The sequence below is a fragment of the Embiotoca jacksoni genome, unplaced genomic scaffold, assembly GCF_022577435.1.
Source record: "Embiotoca jacksoni isolate LCO1_2020_lvr unplaced genomic scaffold, fEmbJac1.0.p SCAF_86, whole genome shotgun sequence".
In the NCBI taxonomy this organism is placed as follows: domain Eukaryota; kingdom Metazoa; phylum Chordata; class Actinopteri; family Embiotocidae; genus Embiotoca; species Embiotoca jacksoni.
In genome coordinates, this window is record NW_027185443.1 from 809,794 (window position 1) to 833,997 (window position 24,204).

General features: G+C 41.8%; 1 protein-coding gene across 1 annotated transcript in view; it reads left to right on the plus strand.

The window, feature by feature from the left end:
* rassf3 (Ras association domain family member 3) overlaps positions 1-24,204 on the plus strand; it is a 56,972-nt gene that overhangs the window by 26,441 nt on the left and 6,327 nt on the right. The window contains exons 3-6 of the mRNA XM_069139847.1: positions 19,571-19,678; positions 21,630-21,803; positions 22,394-22,481; positions 24,007-24,122. Of these exons, the coding sequence (XP_068995948.1) occupies positions 19,571-19,678; positions 21,630-21,803; positions 22,394-22,481; positions 24,007-24,122 (486 nt within the window). The remainder of the gene's footprint in view (positions 1-19,570; positions 19,679-21,629; positions 21,804-22,393; positions 22,482-24,006; positions 24,123-24,204) is intronic.

Consider the following 24,204-nt stretch of genomic DNA (forward strand, 5'->3'; position numbering starts at 1 on the left):
CCTTCATATAGAGGGGGTCTTGGATCAATAACAAATACAAGATTTAAATACAGAAGTAGAAGATTGCGATATTGAGTATTAGTGATGGCCCCCTCCTCCCCAAGGTGAGAAGCATTTCCCTGCCTACAGACTGTGAGGAATTATATCTAGAGATGGATTGACATAAAACCATAAATATTTGTCTTCATCTTGTCTGGAACTTCCAGGAATCGGGTCACGCTTCAGGCCCTTGACTCAATACTGTCCTGCTGCAGGCTTCAAGTGGCTCTCACACACACACACACACACACACACACACACATGCATTCACACCACACAGTATCTCAGACAGTCCTGCAAACACAGCTGGTTTGTTCCACTGCTCTGAGGACTCAGCATACTGTAACAGAATCGAGCTATTCTTCTCCTCAGCCCACTTAACGTCTGAGAGTGTGTGTGTGTGTGTGTGTGTGTGTGTGTGTGTGTGTGTGTGTGTGTGTGTGTGTGTGTGAGACATGGGTTACTTGCAGATTCTGCAGCACAGCAATGCATGACCCTTCCCTTTGCCATAACAGGCTCTTTAAACAGGTCCTCATTCATCATGGCTGTGTCTCTGTCTGTCTGTCTGTGTGTGTGTGTGTGTGTGTGTGTGTGTGTGTGTGTGTGTGTGTGTGTGTGTGTGTGTGTGTGTGTGTGTAGTGGCTGCACAAAGTGGCCCATACATCGCTGCCACAGAGGCCTGTGACCTGTGGTGTCCTAAACTGTGGCTCCGGACCCTGAAATGGGGCGCTGGCTGCCGTGCGGCGGTTTCCCGCACACCAACAGTAATTGCAGCCGGCGAGGGGGACGTGTCCCTCGGGGGAAATGTGTGGGACCGCTGTATGAAATGAAATTACTGGTTGTATGTCGGGAGGTGGGGGGGGCTATATATGTTTATGTTTATGTTCACCGCTGAGTTGTACTTGTGTGGCGTCAGTAATGGATTACTTTAAAAACTGCAGCTGACTGAAGGCATTTTGAGAATGTGGTCCCTCCGAATGACCAATGGGACTCTCCATTTAAAGTGTCTCCCAAGTGGGAGGAGCTTGTGAATCAAAGTCAAGTTACGCAAACATGGTGCACGCAATCCTACTCAAGTTATGTTGGTAAATATAAATCATGCACATATTATTAACGAGCGCCATGTGACAATCATTTTCATTTCATGGTTAAATAATCAAATTCCTGCTTCTAGAAAGTCCAACATTGTTTAGACAACCACAGATGTCTTGTTTTGTCTGACTTCAACATCATTGAAGAAGATGTGACAAATTAGGACATTAAAGATAAAGCTCGACCTGGATTTTTGAGGTCAAAACCACCATCGACATTTGAGAGTTTATTATACATATTTTGGCTTTTTTTAATACACATTTTTGATATAGATGTTTAGAGTTTGATCACAGTGGAAGAAAGAAACTTGTCGTTAACCTTTTCGCAGACAAAATATGTAACTGTGAGACTTTGACACTATTTTTTTTTAGCAAAATAGCTCAAATTGGCCAATAATAAACCAAACAGACACATTGGTGCGGCTCTAATCCAGCTTAAATTTGGTACTTTGTTATGTACATGTTAAATTCGTTTTTCTTTTGTTCATAGCAGCAGTACTAACTGTAGTGGCTTTTCCCCCCTTTTGCGTAGACTTTTGTGTGTTTTTTTTATGCTTTTTCCTGTTAAAAAAAATGTGTTGAAAAGCCATTGAAGCGAATGGTGCGTTTATGTCTGTTTTGTATGAATTATAAAACGCGTCGGTTAGTTTGTGAACACAGGGCTTCACCTCTCTGGGTAGTTTCAGTAACGGTACAAACAGTCGCTCTATACAACCAGACCATGTTCGATTCTTCACCTCCAGAGAGGCTCCCGGGAGACGGAGCTTATCGGGGCACCGGGCAGCCGTCTGAACGAGACGGTGGAGTTTAAAAAAAGCTGGAGTGCAAACCGAGAAGAACGTGGACAAAAGACAGACGGAAATGGGAAAGACAGACTGATTGACTGACGGCTGATGAACTGATTCTGGTCGGTCGAAATGAGGAAATGAGATGTAACAGTCTGGCTGGAGGGGGTTTTATCCCACTACACACACACACACACACACACACATACCACACACCACACACACATACCACACACCACACACACACACACTGCCCTACCACCCACCCCTCCACCTTTTTCAGTGTGTGAATGGCTTTTCTGTCGAGAAATGTCACGCTGACCAGTGGGTCTGTCTGTCTCATGAAAAAACACTGGAGGGTATAATCCCACCCAACCCCTGGAACACACACACACACACACACACACACACACACACACACACACACACACACACACACACACACACACACACACACACACACACACACACACACACACAGAGGACAGCTAAAGCAGCTCATCTTCAATTCAAATCATCCTCGCAGACTGTAGGCCGCCTGTTTTCATCATTTAGTAGAAACGTCCCTCCGTTCACATGTCTTCTCACGTCCAGCGGGGACGGAGGCAGAGGACACGTGTGACAGGACACCGGTGTCATTTTTTTTTTAGGGCAAATGCATTGAGACAGACTGCACGGGGGGGACAGGGGGGGGTAAGAGACGTCAGTTTATTTGGGTACAACTTTGGGGAGGGGGGGGATCTAATATGAAAATGAACATGAAAAATAATTCAGGAAATTCTGCAAACGTGGAGCAGTTTGGTTTTCAACTGGGACTCGTTTATCAGTCTTGTGTCACATGTTGAGAACCTCGGCACCAAATCTTATTCTGTCGTCATATTTATTTATTCACGGGCTCATTTCCTCTTGTCGTACAGTAGTGCCGTTCACAGTCTCCGTTTTTAATACCGCGGTGTCTACTGTCTATTTACAGCTGTGGTTTTTTTTTTATTTTATTTATTTACGTCACACGTCAGCAAGGTAATGAACATCTTAACTCGGTTTGCTGTGACTGGTTGTGTTGTGTAGTGGATCAGCAGTTGCTTCTTATATGGCCAGTTTCAGATGACCATAAATAAGTTAATGTGCAGTAGGATCGAGTATCGGGAGCTGTTACATTTTCCAGAGTTGGGGATTCATTCAGAGATGTGGTCGTTGATTCTGCTCATCGTCGACATTGCTGATTTTGCATTTGTCAAAATATACTGAAAAGTGTTGCTGCGGTTGTGGTGCAGCAAAACTTAAACTTGCCGTGAAAAATTTATCTGATGCAGACAAAAATAAAATCTCTGTGTCAAGAATTTACCAAGCTTTCCAAGCATATATATATATATAAAAAAAAAAACCTGCTGAAACGTACGATGTAAATTCGTCACGGCGTGAACTTGCAATCTTTTCCATTATGAACTAATCTGGTTAATTGATTTATTGTTTTGTTTTTAATTTAACAACAAAAAAACAACAACATTCTTTTTGCTGTCTTGTTTTGTTCTTTCTATATGTCAAAACATCAGTTTGTGTTTATAGTGTCGGCTTCTTCGTTATGTTTTCTATAATCCTCCAACAGGCGTGTACAAAAAAATAAAAAAAATAAAAAATCAGCTTATGATTTCAGCAGTGTCACAGATTCACAGGAGGAAGTTCAGGGTCAAGAAAGAGGAAGTGATCGTTCCTCACGAGTGGAGCGGACACAAAATGTCCCATTTTAACGAGTTTAAAGAGGCGCTTTCGGTAAAAAAAAACCAAACAAGTACAACCTGTCCTCGTGTGTTTTGCTTTTTCAGATGAACTGAAGTCATAATGTTCTCTGCACGGTGAGATAATAGTTGTTGTTTGTGGATCCTCTGCTGCTGATCATTCACGTCCACTGCTGATAGATTTATTTTATGTAATACTTTTTTTTTTTTATGTGACCGCACCCTGTCAACACTCTCCAGGTGCTTTTGCTCTCACGGTATCTTCATTTCTGTTTGCTTTCAGACTTAAGAAAACGAATCATTTTATTTGTCTGGTTCGACCAGTCTCTGTGAGGCTCCATTACGTCATCGCTTCATCTGCGTTTTATTTCATTTCCAACGCTCGTTGAAGCTGAAATCGAGTTTAGATTTCAGCTTCCTTGTCTGTCGACGTGGGAAAAGTACCTTAAAGGTTGTTTTTTTTTTTCTTTTATCTCCAAGGGCAGCTGATAGACAGACTGACTGGTGAAGTGGTGGACAGATACAGCTCTTATCTCCCTCTCTCACGCAGTAAAACTGCCTCATAGCATCGGCGCCCGACTTACAAACTGGTTGCACTTCATTTTACAGACGTTTTACATTCATTTACCAGCTTTTTGATATTTAATGCTCATCTCCTACTGTAGTAGATCCTTACATTTTTGCCTCGTAAAAGAATCTACTTACCGACCCATTGTCACTGGTTGTTTATATTTATAGTATATTTGGAGCTGGTTGGCAAAAATCACCGTTTGCAGCTTAAGTGTGAATATTTTCAGAAAAATTTAACATCTTTGGTTTCAGGTCTGTTGTAAATATCAAATCAAAAATGCTGCTGTCAGTTCAGTTTAAAGGCTTCTCATGTTAATTATACAATAAACTTATAACTGAATTTCTGCTCCAGAGGGACAAAATTGTCTCTTTTTGTTGAACGATCAGCTTTTTTCCAAATCCGCCGTCGTCTTTCCTCGCCTCGTGTCGTGAATCCAAATCCGTCCCTTCGCTCATTCTCCCTCTCTAAGAGTTCCTTCCTTCCTCTGTCCGTCCTCACCCCTCCATCCACCCCTCTCTCCTCCCTGTTATCATGGTTCCTCCTCCATTGTATGTCACTTCCTGTCTGTTCTAAGCTCTGTTTCCTGCCCTCTCCCCTCAAAGTTTTGGTGTCGTTAAGTCACTTCAGATTCACACGATGGCGTTGAGGATGGTTTAAAATCACCTTTTTAATGAATAATAATGAATAATCGTATTTCCACCACCTTCTGTCCACCTCGTCTCATTTTCCCTCCGCCTCTCCCACATCTGGTTTTGAAATCTGATTCCTGCCTGAAACCGTGTCACACTCCTGACACACTTTCTGCTCCTGTTTTTTTTTTTTTTTTCCTGTATTTCTCCGGATGTTTTATCACCAGTTTCAGCAGCTTCCTGTTTGACTCTGCATCTCTTGTACCAGCCTGCGAGTTCATGTTAGAGTTGAGCCGTCCTTGACTGTCTTTGAAACCTCGCTAAAGACTATTAGGCCTCCAGATTAAACTCGAGGCCCTTTAGAGTGTGATTATTATTATTATTTTTTATGATTTAACAGTAGTTTATCTCGGAGGATGCAGTTATGTGACGTGAATACGTGTTCAGTCCGTCTTTCGTCTGTGATTAAAACTTCCTCGGTTGCCACAGTAAGAGACCACAGGTTGGTCATCCGGCAGATCAAACATCATGTGAGTGACTATGTGTGTGTCCTTGTGTCTGTGTGTCTGTGTGTGTGTGTGTGTGTGTGTGTGTGTGTCTGTGTGTGTGTCTCTGTGTGTGTGTGTGTGTGTGTGTGTCTCTGTGTGTGTGTGTGTGTGTGTGTGCGTGCCTGATGTGGGTGCTTAAAGTCCTCTCAGTTAACCTTCACCGTGTTTAGACTCACAGCACTGCCATGCCAACCATCAACACAGGAGATCTTCTCTTTCTCATGTTTGGATGTGGCGTCAATGAAGGATTTGCTGATTTTCACGAGCTGATAAACCAGCCCCTGAAAAGTCTGTTCTTGTCTGTGTTTAGATTTTGGTGATCTATTATGAACAAGTTTTTTTGTTTTTTTTTGTTTTAGAGTATCTTTGGGTAAACTTGGCCTCAACCGGCCAAGAAGAATGACATCACTGTGACTTTCTTTTTCATTTTATGCCACTATTATAGTTTATAGTGTATAGGGGGGCAGTGAAGCCTGAATATAAACGCTGGACATGAACTACTTATGATTGTACTACTACACTTTATAAAAGTGTGATAATGACATAATGATAGTGACAATCACTGCCTCCTCCATTAGCCTCCTCTCTTTGTTGTGATTAATTAGTGGATGCTAAAAGGCGAAACTAAAATGGTGAGCCTAATAAACATCACACCTGTTTCACATCAGCCTGTTTGCAGGATTTCCCCCACGGTTATAAGGCTGAGCTGAATCGAGCCGAGTCAATGTGGGAGAGCATCCGATTAACTTCAATGACTTTTCCCGGATCTGATGGTCACACTTTAGCGAGTTTTGTCTGTCGGCTTTGTGGGTATTGTTTGTTTATCATTTCCAAATATAACGGTAAAAAATGATGTAAAATTGCACGTTTTAATTGGAAAAACACACAAGTCTTCCACAAACTCGGGGGGAAGCACCGGTTCGCATGCTATTTTTTCTCAGTAAAGCCTCTCAGACTTGCAGACCTTCAAACGTCTCCTCGAACTGTTTAGACTTTCATTATAAGTTTTATTGTCCCCCGAGGGAGCGGTTGCAGCATCAGAAGCTTTTTATGCAGCGGCAGAAAAATAATTTACAAGAATACTTTATTGCACCGTGCTTATTTGACTGTTGATATCAAACTGAATCTACTTTTGCACACATGATATCGGCCGGTATTTTGTGTGTGTGTGTGTGTGTTGAGAGCTCTCTTGCCGCTCTGTGTTTTGAAGTGCAGTCTTTGTCGACCGTCTGCAGGTTATATAAAGCTTTTTGTGAGACTCCCGCCGCCACCCTCTCCTGCAGCTCTGCTTTTCTAACCGAAACACAAGTGGAATTGTTCTTAACTGTGTGGCCCGCGCTATCTCTCCAAACAGAGCCGGGGTGTTTTTAATGCCTGGAAACACTCTCACACACACACACACACACACACAACACACACAACACACAACACACACAACACACACAACACACACACACACACAGCCTCTACTACACACAGCATTGTGCTGTGTTGTATAATAAGATAAATCAGCCTTTTGAAGAGAGCCACCTGCGTCATGGAGAATATGAGGTGTTTTTTTTCGGGCCTGTGTGGGTCTGAGTGGAAAAAAAAAAAGATCGGAAGAGTGTAAAAGGAGGCGTTCAAGATGATGTGTGTATATTGATCTTTGCGGTAACAAATATTAGTCAAAATATTAGTAAAAAAACAATACGTTTGTGCTGAGACAGTTAGGCAAGTAATTGATTGTGACATGATGTAATAATCGATTTATCAAGCATTTCCTGCTTGCATCTTCTCTGTTGTGTGGATTTGCACTTTTTTTTTTAATGAGAACAATTCATATATTCAGATATCAGCTTGAACTCTCGTCAAGTTTATTTGTTTGGGGCATTTATCCACAAAACTAAAAGTTCATCAACGCGCTGCACGATGTCAGAAAGAATCCAAAATATCAAATAGACTTGAAAATAAGGAAGCAATTAAAACAACATTTTAACATTTTAAAACAAAATATGAGGATATCATTGAGCAGGAATTAACGCTAAAATTAATTTCACGCGGAAATTCAGATAAGAATTGAGCCTAGTGAGAATAATTCTGTTTATGTCTGATTAATCATTCGCTGCAGCAACTGTTTCACCCGCTGGTCAGTCTGAATGGAGGTCGTCAGCAGCGATGAATCAACCAGCTGCCTTCAACAGGCCCTTTACTGTACGGCTCTCGTCCAAACTCACTGAACAGGTGGTCAAGTGGTGTCTAAATCCCACAACCTCCCCCTCCTCCTCCTCCTCCTCCTCTCCCCCCTCCCTCCCTCCTTTCACCTGCTGGTGCTTTATCAAAACCTCCCTGTGGACAAACTTGACCACCTGTAGCATTATATTACGGGGTCAAAGGTCAACAGATGGGAGGTGTAGCCTACCGCGTGGAGAACACGAGGTCCTTGAGTTCACCGTGTAATTAAAGAAATGTCTTAACGTTTTCTTTGCCCCTTTATTTTAACCCTTGAATACGTTTATGTATTGAATGGGTCGATTTCCTTCCGTTTCAACGTGAAGCAAAAGCGACAGAACAATGTGATTTTATTTACGTTTTGATTGTATAGAAAGTGACCCGAACCTTTCTGTCCCGCTTCCTCCGTGTTTATACGACCAGTAATGAAGCGTGCGTCGGTCGGGCTGTGCCTGCTTCAGTCCCGTCGCATACCGGCCTTCAGTCGGAGGCTCATCTGGGAGCAGTTTACACCGGCTGGGGATCTCCGGGCTCGCCATTATCAAAAACCGCAGCGCTCGCTTTGATGTGCAAAATGGAGAAAGAAAAACAAAAAAAAGTGAAAGTGAGATGATGATAAACAACATGGCAGGTCTTCAGCACGAAGCCGACCCTCTCTGGAGAGTTTGGCTTTGCAGAGGGGACGCTTTTGTTGTTGGTGTTGTGGTTAGAGTTCGGGTGGGAGGGGAGTTGTTTTTGGAGAAGCTCAAGGTTATTGTGTGAACGTGGCGTGTCAGCGATGTTTCCTGTGTGAACATACAAGTCCAACCTCTGAGTTATGACTAATTCAGGTGTTAACGACAGAGTAAAACTCTAAAAAAAAGAAAGAAAAAGTTCCCGAGGTGGAGGTTTAAAAAAATTCTAGGTGTGAAAATGTATTAAAAACTAAAAAGGGAGCATTTTCCCCTGCAAACGTACGGCTTTTTGAAGCCCTATTTATTGAAGATCTATTTAATGATGGGATTAATTTCAGAAATGACACCGTTACGACTTGGAGAAAAATATGTAGTGACTTTTGTAGCCAGCCTCTAGTGGTCCTCGTTGGTATTGCACTTCATGGCACTTCCACAACGGCCTGTTAAATACAGTCTATAGTCCCAGCAGACCAAGACGAGTGCTGTCATGCTTTTCTGAACTAACACCGTGGAAGAACGAGTTTTTTCTGACAAAGATGATGACTTTTTACCCATTTTAACAAGTTGCTTTAGTTTCTTATTGCTGCTGAGTATGTAACGTGATCAAAAACCCCTCATTAGTGAATGATTCACGAATGAATGGGTTTTATCGGCTCATCACACCCCCGACGCGCTTAATGTCGGGTTCAGACACAACGACGGCACGCAGACTCGCAGACCTGCGTGTCAAATAGCGCATCATCCTAATGACACATTCGTTGTTTCATGAGACACTTTAAATGGAAAACCTCCAAGCTCTGTGCTTTTCCATGTTCGGGCTGATTATTATGCTGGTGTGTGTGTGTGTGTGTGTGTGTGTGTGTGTGTGTGTGTGTGTGTGTGCGTGTGCATGAGGTGGTTTTGAACATTAGGATTCGGCTCACGGTGGCTGAATATAACTCGGTGTGTGGTTTTGGTTAGTGTGTGTGTGTTTGTGTGTGTTTTTTTGTGCGTGTTCACACTCTTGAAAGGTTTTTTTTTTTTTTTTTTTTTTTTTTTGGGGTGAAGTGTTTGTCTGACTACATAATGTGTCATTACACTCATCACTGCGTCCTCTGAAGAGCAGCACATCTCACAGGTATTGTTTCCCACGTTTCCATTATCAGGCCTTCTCCTGACATCCTCATTGTGCTCTCGTTTGTGTCGCGGCAACAACGAGTCGTTACCGCGTCACGTAATTCAACTCCGCTTTTTCACTCCAGCTGCCGAATAACGGCACGACAAAGATTTAAGTTAAAACTGTTACGGGAAAAATGATTTGGATATTTAGCAATCCTGTATAAAAAGGGAGTTTTGGGAGGGATGAGGGGGACAGAAAGGCCCCTGCTACACTGTAAAACTACAAAATTCAAAGTCAAGTGAAATAAGATTTAACGCTATGCTAACTATTTGTTTGGAAGTGCGCTATTGTGGGTTGTTTAGCAGCTTAAAAAGTCTTTAAATTACCTTCCAGAAGAGGAAATTATACGGATGAAAGCTAACGACCTCCAGTTAAGTTAGAAAATATTGGTTTTTCTTTGATTCGCTGACCACACGACTCCATTTTGATTTTTAGACCGGCGTCTCCATTTCTGGAGCCGCTCCACGCCGGTCTGGCCGACAAGTAAATTCAGGAAGCGTCATGAATGTGTTTTGTTTTTTTTTCTCACGTTGCTTGAGAGGCTCTCTGACAGCCATGAGGGTCATTTCGCAATAAAACCGTCAGTTGTGACTGATGGTGAGCGGCTCGTCATCGCGTTGCTTCACACACGACTCGCTGCGGTGGAGCGAGCCGCGCTTTCATTATCCTTCATTACGGACGATGTTGTTGTTGTTTGTTTGCTTTGTTTATTATTTTTGTGGCTTTTCAAAGAGTCTCATTAAATAACTTAATGAGGTGGGGTTTTTAAAAAAAAATTTTTTTACATGAAAGTTGATGATGCGGGAGTCTTAGTGTTGCTCAACAAACATTGTTCTTATGAAGTCATTTCAGAGTCACTGAGTTTGTAACTGTATGTGTTACATTCTTAATTTCCTTTTTCTGCTTATTATCAGGTTATTATCAAATAATGTGTATTTACAACAGTGGAGATGAAAACGTATTCTGAATTTGTTTAATTTAGAAAAGTTTTGTTTTTCGGGGAACTAGTAATAATTTTATTATAAATGAAACTATAGGCTCTTTTAGCCTTTTCTTACCTGACAAGAATAATATTCTGATAGTAAACTGACGACTTGTAAAGTTTCAGGATTGTTTTATTGATGTCAGCGTGTCATTTTTATCCAGCAATTAAGATCACATTTAGTTGCCGCCCGAATCGACAACGGTTTTGATAATCATTTATTGTGAAACAAAAATAGTAAATATTTTTAGGTTCCCGCCACTCAAATGTCAGAAATTACAGTTTTCCTCTTATTTATTTAATTAGTTGTAAATTAAGGGAATCTGATAATGAAATACAACCATCAGTTTGTTGTCAGCTGGATTAAACTCTCGAGAGGAGGTCTGGATTTATTGTTGGTTCTCTGTTCTCAAAACACACCTTTTTTATTTCTTTCTTTCTTTCACCATCTTCCTTCAAGGTCAAAACCACCGAGTTTCATAATCTCAGCCCACACATACTTACTCACCACGCACGCACACACGCACACACACACACACACACACACACACACGCACACGCACACACACACACCTCTCTGTGGGTCTGTTGCTCAATTCGTCTCATGTTGACAAATGTTAAGACTTGTGCGAAGCGTTTTTTTTTTTTTTTTGTGGAATCCTGATAATCAAACTTTAACTTTGTGTGTTTACGTCTCGGCCCGCTGCGTTCTAATGAAAAGACATTTTTCAGGCTAACGAGAACATTTCTCAGCGTGGGCCGACAATCCCGGTTGGACGGCAACTGCTGCGTGTTTTTTAATGCCATATTTGTCTCCCAGGCAACCGGGTTAACAGCAGGACGGGCAGCAGAGCTTGAAAAAGAGGCGACCGGAGACACTCTGTGTTTTTTTTTATCAAACATGAAGTTAGAATATGATTAAGAAGGTTTTATCTCACTTTCTCCTCCTTAGTTTTTGTCCTCCTGCTTCTTCTGCCCTCCTCCTCCTCCTCTTCATCCCCCCTCTCTTTGTTGCCGTCGGTAACGGCGTGAGCTCCATCTCCGGGTGGCCCCTCCATCCTGACTTGATGTGGTCTCCTCACAGGCTCTCGCGCGGAGTCGAACCGCGACCGTGCATCCTGAACTGAGCCGTCCGTGTTGGCGTGTGTTTAACCGACAGCACTGCAGCGGGACGTTAGCGGTCCAGTCGGGTTCACATCATTGTGCTCTTGTCTCCGTGTGGTCCTCATAGTTTAGTCTGCAGGTTCCTGGTTTGGAAAGACGATGGCATGATTTTCTTCTTTTTCTTCTCTTCTGAAGGCCAATTAAACCTTTTCTTTGAGTTTGGTGCTGAGAATCCGATGATTTTATTTTTTGGTGAGGATACCCGGACTCAGTGGTTTTTACTGATCCGGTTTGGTCTCCTTCAAGTTATTTTCAGTTTAATCGGGTCAGGTTGGTTTGCATCATTAATGATCTTTAGGTCCGTTTGAACTTTCCTCTTCCTACCTTATAGATCAGGTCTCTTAGTTTTTAAAAAGAAATGTCATGAACTTTGAGTTTGGGGAAGTTTTCATCAGGTTTATTTTGGATTTGGGCCCAAAAACATTTGACCTGTGAAGACCTCTTTCTCAAATTCTCAAATTATAAACGTATAATCTTTGCTCAGGTTCTAGTTTGCTTCGATTTAGAGCTGAAATGACTGACTTTCTATCATTCATATACAGTTATGGGCCCAGTACAAGATGAATAAGGAGTATTTTGAAAGCAAATAGATGCCAGTCGAGCTCCCAGAATGGAAATACAGACGTGGAAATGTGCGCATGTCTCTTTTAAGACCTCTGAACTGTGTATATATGAGCAGCTGTCCACTTCAGAAGAAGAGTTTGACAGATTTGTGCCTGTTCGCTGCGAGGAATGTCTGATTCAGAGGAAAGGTGTGAGAACTTTCACAGCACACGTTGTACATGCAAATGTGTACCCGTTAGTGGAGGAATGCTGTGGAGGAAAGGTGTGGCCCATCTCCACTTCCCCACACTGACTCCAGAGGAAGTAACCAAGAGGGAGTGCGTCGGGGCGTCGGGAAGGGGTGGAGGGGGGTAGAAGAATGGACGAGAGATAGTTTGGATGAAATAAAATTTAAAAAAAAAAAACATCTTGAAGGAGGAAAAACCAAAAGAAAGTCGATCCAGATTTTCTGAAAAGTGCTTTTGAAGAATTGTTTCTGCAGGAAAAGAAACTGGCTTTCAAATGCAGGTTATGGGAATATTTTTACGTCGTCGGTGTTTTTAGTTTCACGAGTCTGAAAATTTTAAAATAAGATTAAAAAAAATAAGTAAATATGCAGGTTGAATAGAGGGAAATCAAATTAATGCTAATTTAATGTCCTCTGTAGTCTCTTAGTTCGTGTACAGGAAGTCAGATAATATTGCAAATATAGGCATGCAAATAATTCAACATATGGAAAATAAAGAATACAGTAATACATGAATAACTCGTATAGATCTGAAATGATTAATCAAACAGTCAATTCATAGAAAATTCAGCTGCAGCTAGTTTTTATTTATTTTTAATACAAATTATTCTGTGATTCATCTTCTCCAGATTGATGTTTTAATGTTTTTTTATGTCTTATGTGACGGTAAACTGAATATTTTGTGTTTTTCAATCGTTAATGAGACTTTTAAAGATTGTAGCCTCGGACTTTAGAAACTCGTTCACTATTTTCTTACATTTTAAAGACCAAACGTTACTTGATTTGACAAAATAAAGTTATCCAATAAATAAATTATACAAAATAATCTTTAACTGCAGTCCTGACTTTAACTAAAACTCTTAATATGCCTCTACTTTCTGTATAATTAGTACCAAATGAAGTATTTTTTTTTCCCCGTTCAAGTTGAGAAAAAGCTGTGATTAAAGTATGTCAGACTGGAAGAGGACTTTCCCGCTTTAAACTGCCTTGTTAATGTTTTACTAAATGAAATGACCTTTGCCTCGGTGCTGTCGAACATACAGAGCTCGGTGGAAGACGGTCGCGGTGACATAAACACGGGGACAGAAATAACTCCAAATGTCTTTCTTGTCCTGTAAAATGTAGGTTCGACTTCAAATCACTGTGTTTAGTCTGCCTGGAGCACCTTTAACGCACAAACACACGGTCCGCCGTTTTAGGGTGTGTTTGTCCCGGCTAGACATCTTTTATCTGCTCACGCACACATACACCACGGTGTTACCACGGTGATGTCATCTATTTACAGACGGGGGATGCAGACGAGCGTGACTGCGTTAAACAAAGACAGGAATGCTGCAGGTGTGTGTGATAAAAGGACCGAAAACGCCACTTCTCTCAGTTTAAACTTTTAAACCATCGAGGTTATTTTTGAATGAGAACGTGGGAGCCGCTGACGTGGAGATGAAGATGAAGAGCCCGGTACGATTGCTCTTTAAAAACCCGCCTTTCACTTCCACTTTTTCCAGCGTTTCCTACGAACTCTTTGGTCAAAGCAGAGTTCTGCTTTTTCAATATGTTCCTCTGCTCTGTGCAACAAGTGTAGTGTAACCGGTAAATGTGGAAAAATACAGTCCTTTGACAGGATGAAGGGGAAGTCTCAGCCCGGCTGGACCCTGAAACACCGTCCGTTGTCCCCAGAAGATTGGATTTAATTTAGTGACTTGTGTAGTGAATCGGTCTCAATGTGTGTGCTGATCAAAGCTTGTATTCGACTGTATGCAGACGATGTTGCCCTCTATAGTACCTTCGTAAAAAGGGCAGCAACTACACCTGCCTGTATTTATTATTTCAGACGTGTATATATATATATATATATATATATATACTGGATGATACATGTTAGACGTGTGTCCTTTCCTTCAGGAATATTCAGGTAAGGTCTCGGCATCAGTGTGAATAGATTTGGTCATAAAGGTAGATATTTGTACAAATCAACGTCCTAAACTGCACGTGAATGAAACTCGAAGTCAAGAAGCCTTCAAGTTGTTGTTTTTTTTCACACCAATTATAAACTGCAGTGGTGTGAGTCAAGTTGTGGCCGTTCAGAGGCCTCTGCGCTCCTCTTTGAGTCGTCGTGAGTAATAATGTGATAATAGGTCGTCTCTTAAAGCCAAGCTGCCGTCTTTGCCGTCTTTCTTCAGTCCGCCGTTGATCTCGCAGCTTCAGAGGGAGGATTCGCCGTGCTCTTAAACAGGACCATGACCTCATTGTGTTGCAGCTCCGCCGTGCTCTGCTTCTCCTGTTTTGTTTGGATTTTTTTTTTTTGGTCGCTCCCACTTCCCTTTTTAACCCTGTCTGTGCTAAATGTTGCGCAGCAGCTTGGACTGGACACGCTCGTAAACCACCAAAAACACCAGCAGAAGTTTAAAGGCAGGTTTTTTTTGTGTTTTTTTTGTGTTTTTTTTTTAATAAATCTATTTTTGATGCAGCTTGTGGGGGAAATCCCAGGTTTTTAACATTTCAGGTTTCGTAAGGACGATCGATGTAGGTCACCAGGTTTAGCTGCCGACCTCCCTGCACCGCGATGATCGAGGAAATAAACAAAAACAAACATTGCACAGTCACGAGAGGAAGACCCCCCCCTCTCCACCTCCCGCCACAATCCCCAAGAGAGTATATCAAATCAGGAATGTCTCTTTTATTTTATTTATTTTTACTTCTTTCCCTTCCTTTAGTGCTTTCTTCTATGTCCTCTTGATGTTGACACTGCAATGACAGATAATCTCCTTACCTGTCACTTCCTGGCAACAAGCTTCGACTCATCCGATCCGTCAGCCTCTTAAAAGTTGAGATTGAAAACGACCTCGGGTCAAACGCGACGTCACGTAACGCAGTTTAGCAGAAGTGTTTAGAAATAAATGAAAGGTATTCGTAAACTGGAGATTCCTTCTGTCCCGACTGTGTTTCTGTGCCGTGTGATTGCGACCAATCGGATCTTAAAATAATCTACCTATTAATTTATTGATTATTGCACTAGCTGTTTAGAAAACTTTTTTTTTTTAAATGCCTCCAGCACTTTTCTGCAGCCTAAATAGTTTTATTTTGTCCTACAAACAGTCTAAAGCCCCAAAATCTTTATTTACCATCATGCTGTACCAGAAAAAGCAGCAAATTCTCAAATTTTAGAAGCTGGCACCATCAAATATTCAACAATTCTACTCGGAATAAGAATCTAATTTTCTTTTAATCACCGAATGATTAAACAGCGTCTGACCTGAACTCTGAATTCAACAATAAATACATAATAATCATCATTTTAGGCTCTTATCTGGTGTGAGCGCTGCATTCCCTCTCGAAAGATCATCATATATATATATATATATATATTAAAAAAAAAAAAATCTAATCTAAACACGTGATGGACAACGTCAAGGTTGAACTGAGATTCTCAAGATTCATATTTCTGGTCTAATTCACTTTAACTGGCAGACGGACGGACATTCCTGCTCTGTCTCCGAGCGGTCAACCTTTCAGTGGACACTTCAGTTAGAAACTCTGAGACCTGCAGCTTGTGTGTCTTTGTGTGTGTGTGTCTTTGTGTGTGTGTCTTTGCGTGTGTGTGTGTGTGTAGTGCAGTGCTGTATTGGCACCTTGTCTTTCCCCTCGAGTAGTGTGTGTGTTACCCATATAAGGGTGTATGTGCCTTCGAAAGCCTCCACCGGATTGTGCACTGTGTGTCTGTATGTGTGGTTTTTAATAGATGCAGAGCAGAGCTGCACTATGCCCATGTAAGCGCACTCACACACACACACACACACACACTACACACTACACCGGGGGAATTAAAGTTGAGCCTAAAGAGGCTGCATTGGCACTCGTATACTGTACTCATGCAGACATCAGGTCTTTTGTTGTTGTGTTTTTGAACATCTGGAGTTGGAGCTGGGCGACACGAACAAAATCAAAAATGCCGATATATTTTAAGCAAATACCTCGATGTGTTGTAATATTTATGAGATTTTACCAGAATCATTTGTAATGTGTGTTTAAAGACGAAGGGGGTGAAGTCAAATGATGGAAGAGCTAGAACAGCCTGGTAGGTTTCACAACTAGCGTTGAAAAAAAAAAAAAGAGTTTATTCTCACTGGCACGTCTCAATTTGGCCCAATTTGTAGTCTTTGTTTCACTTTTTACAGTGTTAATGACTCATTTTGTTTACTTCCAGATGTTGTTTTGGCAAAGAAATTTGTATTTTGAGCATTTTTATTTAGTTTTTATTGCTTTATTTAGTTCTTTGTTGGTCTAATTTGTTTTTAATTCAGTCTGAAGACGTATGTTGTGTTATAGATGTGCATTCATGTCATATCACCATATAATGATCATTGGTTTGAAGTTACTTTGAAGTAATTTTTTGGATCAAAACTGTTTAATTACCGGATGTTGAGGTTGAACTTTCATTTGTGTGAAAATGACTCGGGCAGTAAACTTCGATACTTTTATGGCGTCAACTGAATTGCTTTGATTTGATCTAATATATAATTTTTTTTTTTAAAAAGGCTCGTTATTTTGTCCCAAACTTTAATCGCTTCTTCCATACGAACACGTTTTGGTTTTAAAACACTACGTTCATACAGCACAAACAGCCTCTGCTTCGGAGATCCGGACACGTTGATAACATTTTTCAACTTCAATAAATCTGACATGAATTTTATTTCACGCTTTTCAAACCACATTTTATGTTGCGCTGTAGTGATGGCATGTGAGGCGTTCAGGGAACAACCCGGGTTACCCTCTCCCTCTCTAAACTGCATGGAAAATAAACAGAAATGAGATTTGTAGTGTTATGTGTTGATGTCATTTTCTATTTCTTAAAGCAGCAGTGACTTTTAAATCTGATTATCTGACATATTTTCTGTTTTCATGTGGCCTTAAATTATAGTTTACCGTGTGTTTTCCTGCAGTCGCCGATGTGTGCCCTCGTAACACGGTGATTAAATCATCCGAAGGGTTGGTCATCAACTCGCGTGTGTGTGTGTGTGTGTGTGTGTGTGTGTGTGTGTGTCAGTTATCTCTGATGTTAAAGCATACGTCCAGATGTGCGCCTCTTGCGCTGCACACATGTGTCTTTATCTCCAGCCTTCTTCTATCAGCTGACATCGGTTTTACCCCCCCCACCCCCCCCCCACCCCCCGGCCTCCTACAGTTATTTATACACAACCGCTGCGTTCAAGTGCTGACTGTGGCCTTCTTCAGTCCTCGCACACAGTAAAAAGCCTCTGGAGTGGCTGACCCGACAAAACACATGCGACACACATCACAGGCTGTTTTGAATCAGTTACGCGGCCTCTCCTAGTCCTCTCCTAGTCCTCTCTCCGAGTCCTCTCCTAGTCCTCTCCTAGTCCTCTCCTAGTCCTCCGAGTCCTCTCCTAGTCCTCTCCTAGTCCTCTCTCCGAGTCCTCTCCTAGTCCTCCGAGTCATCTCCTAGTCCTCCGAGTCATCTCCTAGTCCTCCGAGTCATCTCCTAGTCCTCCTAGTCATCTCCTAGTCCTCCTAGTCCTTCTAGTCCTCCTAGTCCTTCTAGTCCTCCTAGTCATCTCCTAGTCCTCCTAGTCCTTCTAGTCCTCCTAGTCATCTCCTAGTCCTCCTAGTCCTAGATGACTAGGAGGACTAGGAGTCCTCTCCGAGTCCTCTCCCAGTCCTCTCCGAGTCACTCAAAAGAAAAAAACACTTCGAAACGTAGTTTTTTTTTTCTGCTGCTGAGTTTCGGTTTGTTGTATCGTCTTCCTGCGGGACGTTTTTTTTTGTGTGTGTGTCTAAAATTAGAAGTCACTCGCTCGGCATGAGACCCTCAAAAGTTTTTTGTTTTTTTTTGTCATGTGCTGATCCTCCAGCAGTGAGTCCTTTTATTTTTGTTTGAGCCGTTCAGGTTCTTTGGTTTCATCAGTAAATTTCTGGAAGCAGACACCTGGCTTGCCGCAACACATATTTTTTTCCAGTGTGCCACCGTATACGTACGACAACTGTATGTGGGACTCTCGGTGCAGTAACATAAAAACAAACAGATGTGACCTCAACTAGTTTTTCTCCTCCCTCGTTATCATGTGAGTGGGCCACGTTGGAAACCCCCATGATCCTCTTTTGTATTATGAAGCGCGGTGTAATGACATACAGCATCGGTACATAAATATATGAAACCAGTGAAAAAGCTGCTGCTCCGCTTCCCGACTGTCTTCTTGTTATGTTTTTTTTTTATCCGAAAGGGAAAGAATCGGAGACTTCTTACCTCCTGGAAAAAGGTTTTGTTAGTGTTGGTTTGTTTTTGTTTTGTACTGTACACACTCTAGTTTAGATTCGACATGTTTTAGATTTAAATGCTAACTCGGGGAAAACCGTTTGAACTTTTAAAACTCATAACTTTTGCTCAGTTTTAAATACTGTCGATAAGCATTTACCATAAACCAGCCTCTATTTGGACGGCCTGTCCACATCGATCAAAGCACTGGGTTTCAAATTCAGCTTGGATCTACTGATAGCACATGAGGCATTTAGGGAACATCTGTAAATTATAGCATCCAGCAAATAGTTTGCATTTGAGGCATTTAGGGAACAACGTAGGTTTCACCCCCCTCCCCCCTCTAAACTGCATGAAAACCAACTGCCGTGTAGTTTTTTGTTTTTGTTAAAATACAAAAATATGATTGAAAGAAAAAAAAAAAAAAAAGTGTCTTTCAGGAACCGCGACCAAGCATTTATTTTTTTTACGATACCCGGTCCTTTATAAGATGCAGACCTACTTGTTCTCGTGACGGTAACTCACATGCTGCTCCTTCAGTAATTAAAGCTCGTAAAGCATTCGTAATTTTTTATTGGATTATCCCTCTTTACCATTGGAGCTGGATTTATCATGACGCTACTGTCTTTCATTAGTTTGTCGGGATTTCTCCCTCCACAAAAATCTTAATCAACACCGTGGATAACCGGCTCCAAGAAGTAACGGACTGATTGATGGTTGACAATAACATTCACAAAGGAAATGAAACCCTCCATTTTCAGACTGTTGATTTTGCATTTAGAAGGAACTCTTCCTTCTTGTGTCCCGCCGCTATTGTCCAAACAGAAACTGTATTGTTTCAATGATGTCGTCTGACTTGTCGTGTTTCTTCTTCTTCTTCTTCTCCTTCTCCTCCTCCTCTCCTCTTGTCTCCTGTGAAGGATGTGGAGAAGGAGCGAGAGCTGCGGACCGAGTTCAGCAGGGAGGAAATCAGGCAGAAGATCGAGAAGTACAACACGCTGACCAAAGACCACCTGAAAATGACGCTGGTGAGGGGAGCACACACACACACACACACACACACACACACACACACACACACACACACACACGTGCTTCACATAAACCCATTAAAAACATCAAAAGAAAAGGACATTTAAAAACAATTAAGAACTGTGATTAAAACATTAAAAACTGTCATTAAAACATTAAGAAAGCTAAAAATAGGATAAAAGTTACAGTGCAGTTTAAGGCACCCTCAAATCTGGTTCAGTGAAAGGCAGCAAACAGAAACACACACACACACACACACACACACACACACACACACACACACACACACACACACAGTTAAACACTGTGTGTTCTGCTTGGAGCTGGTTTCTCCTTTAAAAATAGACAAAATATCCAACAGTGTTGTCTTTATGTACACTTGATCCTGCAGATATTCTGTCATTTGTTTGAAAACCAGCAGATCCAGTTTAAACACTTCATGCCTGGAACACACACACACACACACACACACACACACACACACACACACACACAGAAAACAAGAGACAATGTGCTGAAGGTCTAAATCTGGGCGATCTCTTGCTGAGTCATGCGAGCTTTGGAAATCTCACCGTCCGAGGTGGCGTTGGCGTTTCGACATCGACTCCCTCCAGCTCCCAGCATTCCTCAGCGCTCACATCACCTCGGTGTGATCTTATTCCTGCTATTGTTACCCCCCACCCTCCTCCCCTCCCCTCACCGTTTCCCTTCGCAGCCCGAACAGTGCCTGAAGTCTTGTTCACTGTGGAAATTAAGTGTTACAGGTGAAGCAGAGGTTTTTGTACAAGTTGGGGAAATGTAGGTTTCTTACGATTGATTATACAACATCAAAAGAAAGATATTGTTTACTTTTCAGAAACTTTTTAAATACAATAAGTACATGGAAACATCAGTGAACACCTGGGAAATTAATCAAATACATTGTTCCTCACTTAAATCAATTATTACAAGGATTATTTTTCATTTTTACACTAGTTATTTAGTATATAAACAGATTTCAGACCCTACGTTTGTTTTTAATGTGTTGATTTTGTTTTCTGAAAACCACATCGGTTACTTAAAGATCTTCACTGTCAGTTATTATCAATATAGGAGCATATTTAGATTACATATTTTCTGTCAACTGATTAATTGACAAATTATCACAAACAGTAGAGCTGATAATTTCACTATATACTTCTTTTTATACAGATTTTTTTTTTTTTGTCTACTTATTACCTTCACACGCATGAACTCTCACAGGCCCCATATGGAGTAATGAGATTAAGATGCTCTTCCTCCGTATGGGGCCATCTGTCCTGCAGGAGTCACTGGGTTCAGTGGGTGAACTGGTCTCCAGATCGTTTAGCACTTTATCGAGTGAATTTTTACTGTTATTTTATCAGCCTTCATTTAGTCAAGAGCACAGATTGGTTATAAAAATGGACGTAATGTTTGAAAAGTGTCTGAAAAGGGGCACCGATGCAGATGTGCCTTAAAGTGCAATACCACTGACAGCCACTAGGGGAGCTGGCTCCAAAAACACCCTCATAATCCAATAGACTCCCATTCAAAAAGCATCAACTTCTTTTATGAAATACAAAGTCGGTAAATGTTTTCCGCACGTCAGCGGTTATTAGTTTTAAGTGCCGTGTCAACGCTGCTTTATGTCACTATTTTTTCAATTTTAACCTTAAGTTGTGATATGACGGGTTATATGAAAAATCAAAGCCATTCAATAGCCACTGCTGCAAAAGTATTTATTTATTTTCATTTGTCATCGTCATTTTAAATAAATACAGTAGAATAAATCAACAATAAAGAAAATGTCAAAAATGTACATACATTTAATAAATTCAGACTTTATGAATGAGTAGGATATTGATACTGTAAAAAAAAAAAAGGGCAGTATTTTGTATCCCAAATTGTAACATGGTCCTGAAACTGTGTCTCTTGTGTCCCTCTCAGGGTGCGACCGGCGTGTACACGGGTTTCGTCAAAGTCCAGATGGATCTGCGGAGGCCCGTGACGGTGCAGGGGGGTCAGAGAAGGGCGGGGGAGGCCGTGGTGGGGGAGGCCTTCTATCTGCCCCGAGGAGTCAACAACACCCTCCACGTCAGCTCCAATAACACCGTCAGACAGGTGGCCGACGCACACGCACACGCACACACACGCACACACACACACACGCACACACACACGTCAGCGCACCGGACTTCACAGCCTGCTGAATAAGTTAATTAGGATCTGATGACACGGAGGAGATGTTGAAGTTTCAGCACATCTCGGCCTCAGAAAATATTGTTTCACTGACGGCTTCATGTAAAACAAAAAAATATACTTTAAAATAATATTTAAAAAAAAACCACGACAAGGGGAGAAATATTTTTTTTTTAAATAGCTTTGGATTTAATATAAATTAAAAAGATAAACAAGAAACCCTTTTTTTTTTTTTTTTTTTTTTTTTTTTTTTTTTTAAAGTAAACTGACGTAGTTATTGTCAGACCGCAGCTCTGAACTATTACTCCGTGCTATGAAACTGTGGGTAACCATAGCAACACGTCTGCTGCCAGAACAGCTACCGTAGACTGTGTATAAAAGCGGACGCAGGATCGGATATAGAAAATAATAGATGAAATGCTACTTTACGCCTTCTTACTTTTCCCACATCAGGACGAATTGTCTCACACGTGACTTCTTGGTGTTTTTGTGTTGTTTTTGTGTGTCTGCAGGTGATCGTCGCCCTGCTGAACAAGTTCACGGTCGCCGACAACCCGGCTAAATACGCCCTGTACAAGCGCTACCGCCGGGAGGAGCAGGGTAAGACTCTCGCACCGCCGACTCCCCCAGTGAAAGTGACACGGCCGGAGACGCCGGTTAATTCCTCTCGTGCCGACGCTTTGGCACCGACACAGCGTTGATAGTGGGTGTGGGGGTGGGGGTGGGTGTGGAGGCCTCGCCCTCCTGTTGGATGCCACAGGGCTCTCCCCACTACAACAGCTCACAAAGGATACCCAGGAATACACACACACACACACACACACACACACACACACACACACACACACACACACACTCTGAACCAACAGCTGCTGCCGAGCCGTCGGCTGTCACGTATTATCTTTCAGCATCTCCAAGTAAAGAGGAGAGATTTTTTTTTTTTTTTTTTTATACTCTCACATGAATTTAAACTGTAAAAGAAAAAAAACTGAGTTCGTCTGTTTTGAAGTCTGTGACTCATTTTAACCCCCAAACTTTTATAGAGCAGTTTTTATTATTTTTTTTTAAATTTATTTTACGCTCGTTACTTGAGAGTGAAACTAATAAAAGACGACGTCTAGACGAGTTAAATAAACGCGTGCGGCTTCTTGTGTGTAAAATAAGAAGCGTCTGTCGTCGTAACCGTGGTTTTGAAATATGCAGAAATGTCTTTGACCTTCAGTTTCAGGATGAGACTACGTGACTCCAGTTTGAGGTCGAGGAGGGCGACGTGATGACTCCCCCGCCTGAAATAGTTTATTCACACTCAAGACTTGGAGGGAGATCTCTGCTCTTTAAAAATCCCCCTCAGAGACGTATTCAAACATGAAAATACTTCAAATGATATCTTCTCCTTCTAACTCAGTAAAAAAAAAATCTACAAAGAGACAAATAGATTTTTTAAAAATTAACAGTTTCATACTTCACGGTGCGTCGGAGGTCTCAAATTTGCACATAGAGTCAATTTTGTGATGTCATAAATCTCGCCCGTAGCCCCGCCCCTTAAAACCAGAACTTTCTCCCAGCAGGTGAAAACAACCCGAAAACGATTAAAAACGAGCTTTAATTGCGCGCGATGTTTCCTGTTGTTACCCTTCAGTCATCTTAAACCGCAGCGTCTTAATAACCACATTCAAATGATTCCAGCCGAGATATGATCGCGAAAAAGAGAGATGTTATATAATTAGTTCGACTCGTAGTGTCTTTAAATACTTGCGTTTCTGTCGGCTTCCAAAATTCTTGTGTAACTTCTCAAACAACGTCTGTCACTCGCTGTGTGGGTTTTTTTTTTTTGTAAATTGCTGGTGGTTAATGGGCCGCGCCCGTCCTTTCATCCTCCGCCATGTCTGTTTATATGCACACGCACACACACACACACACACACACGCACACACACACGCACACACACACGCACACACACACACACACACACACACACACACAGAGGGCCGAGTTGGCCTCCTGCATGTCATATGTGGTTTTGATGGAACGCACACACTGTACAGACTAAATGATTCTCTGTGTGTGTGTGTGTGTGTGTGTGTGTGTGTGTGTGTGTGTGTGTGTGTGTGTGTGTGTGTTGCAGTGTATGTGTGTAAGCTGGCGGACGGCGAGCAGCCGCTGTTCCTCCGTCTGGTCGCGGGACCCGACGACGACACGCTCAGCTTCGTCCTCAGAGAACAGCAGACCGGAGAAGTCGTGGTAACCAACTTCATTTCTTCACCTTCATCTTCTTCGTCTCTTTTCACCGACTCGCCGTTTTCTTCTCCTCCGCCTCCTCTTC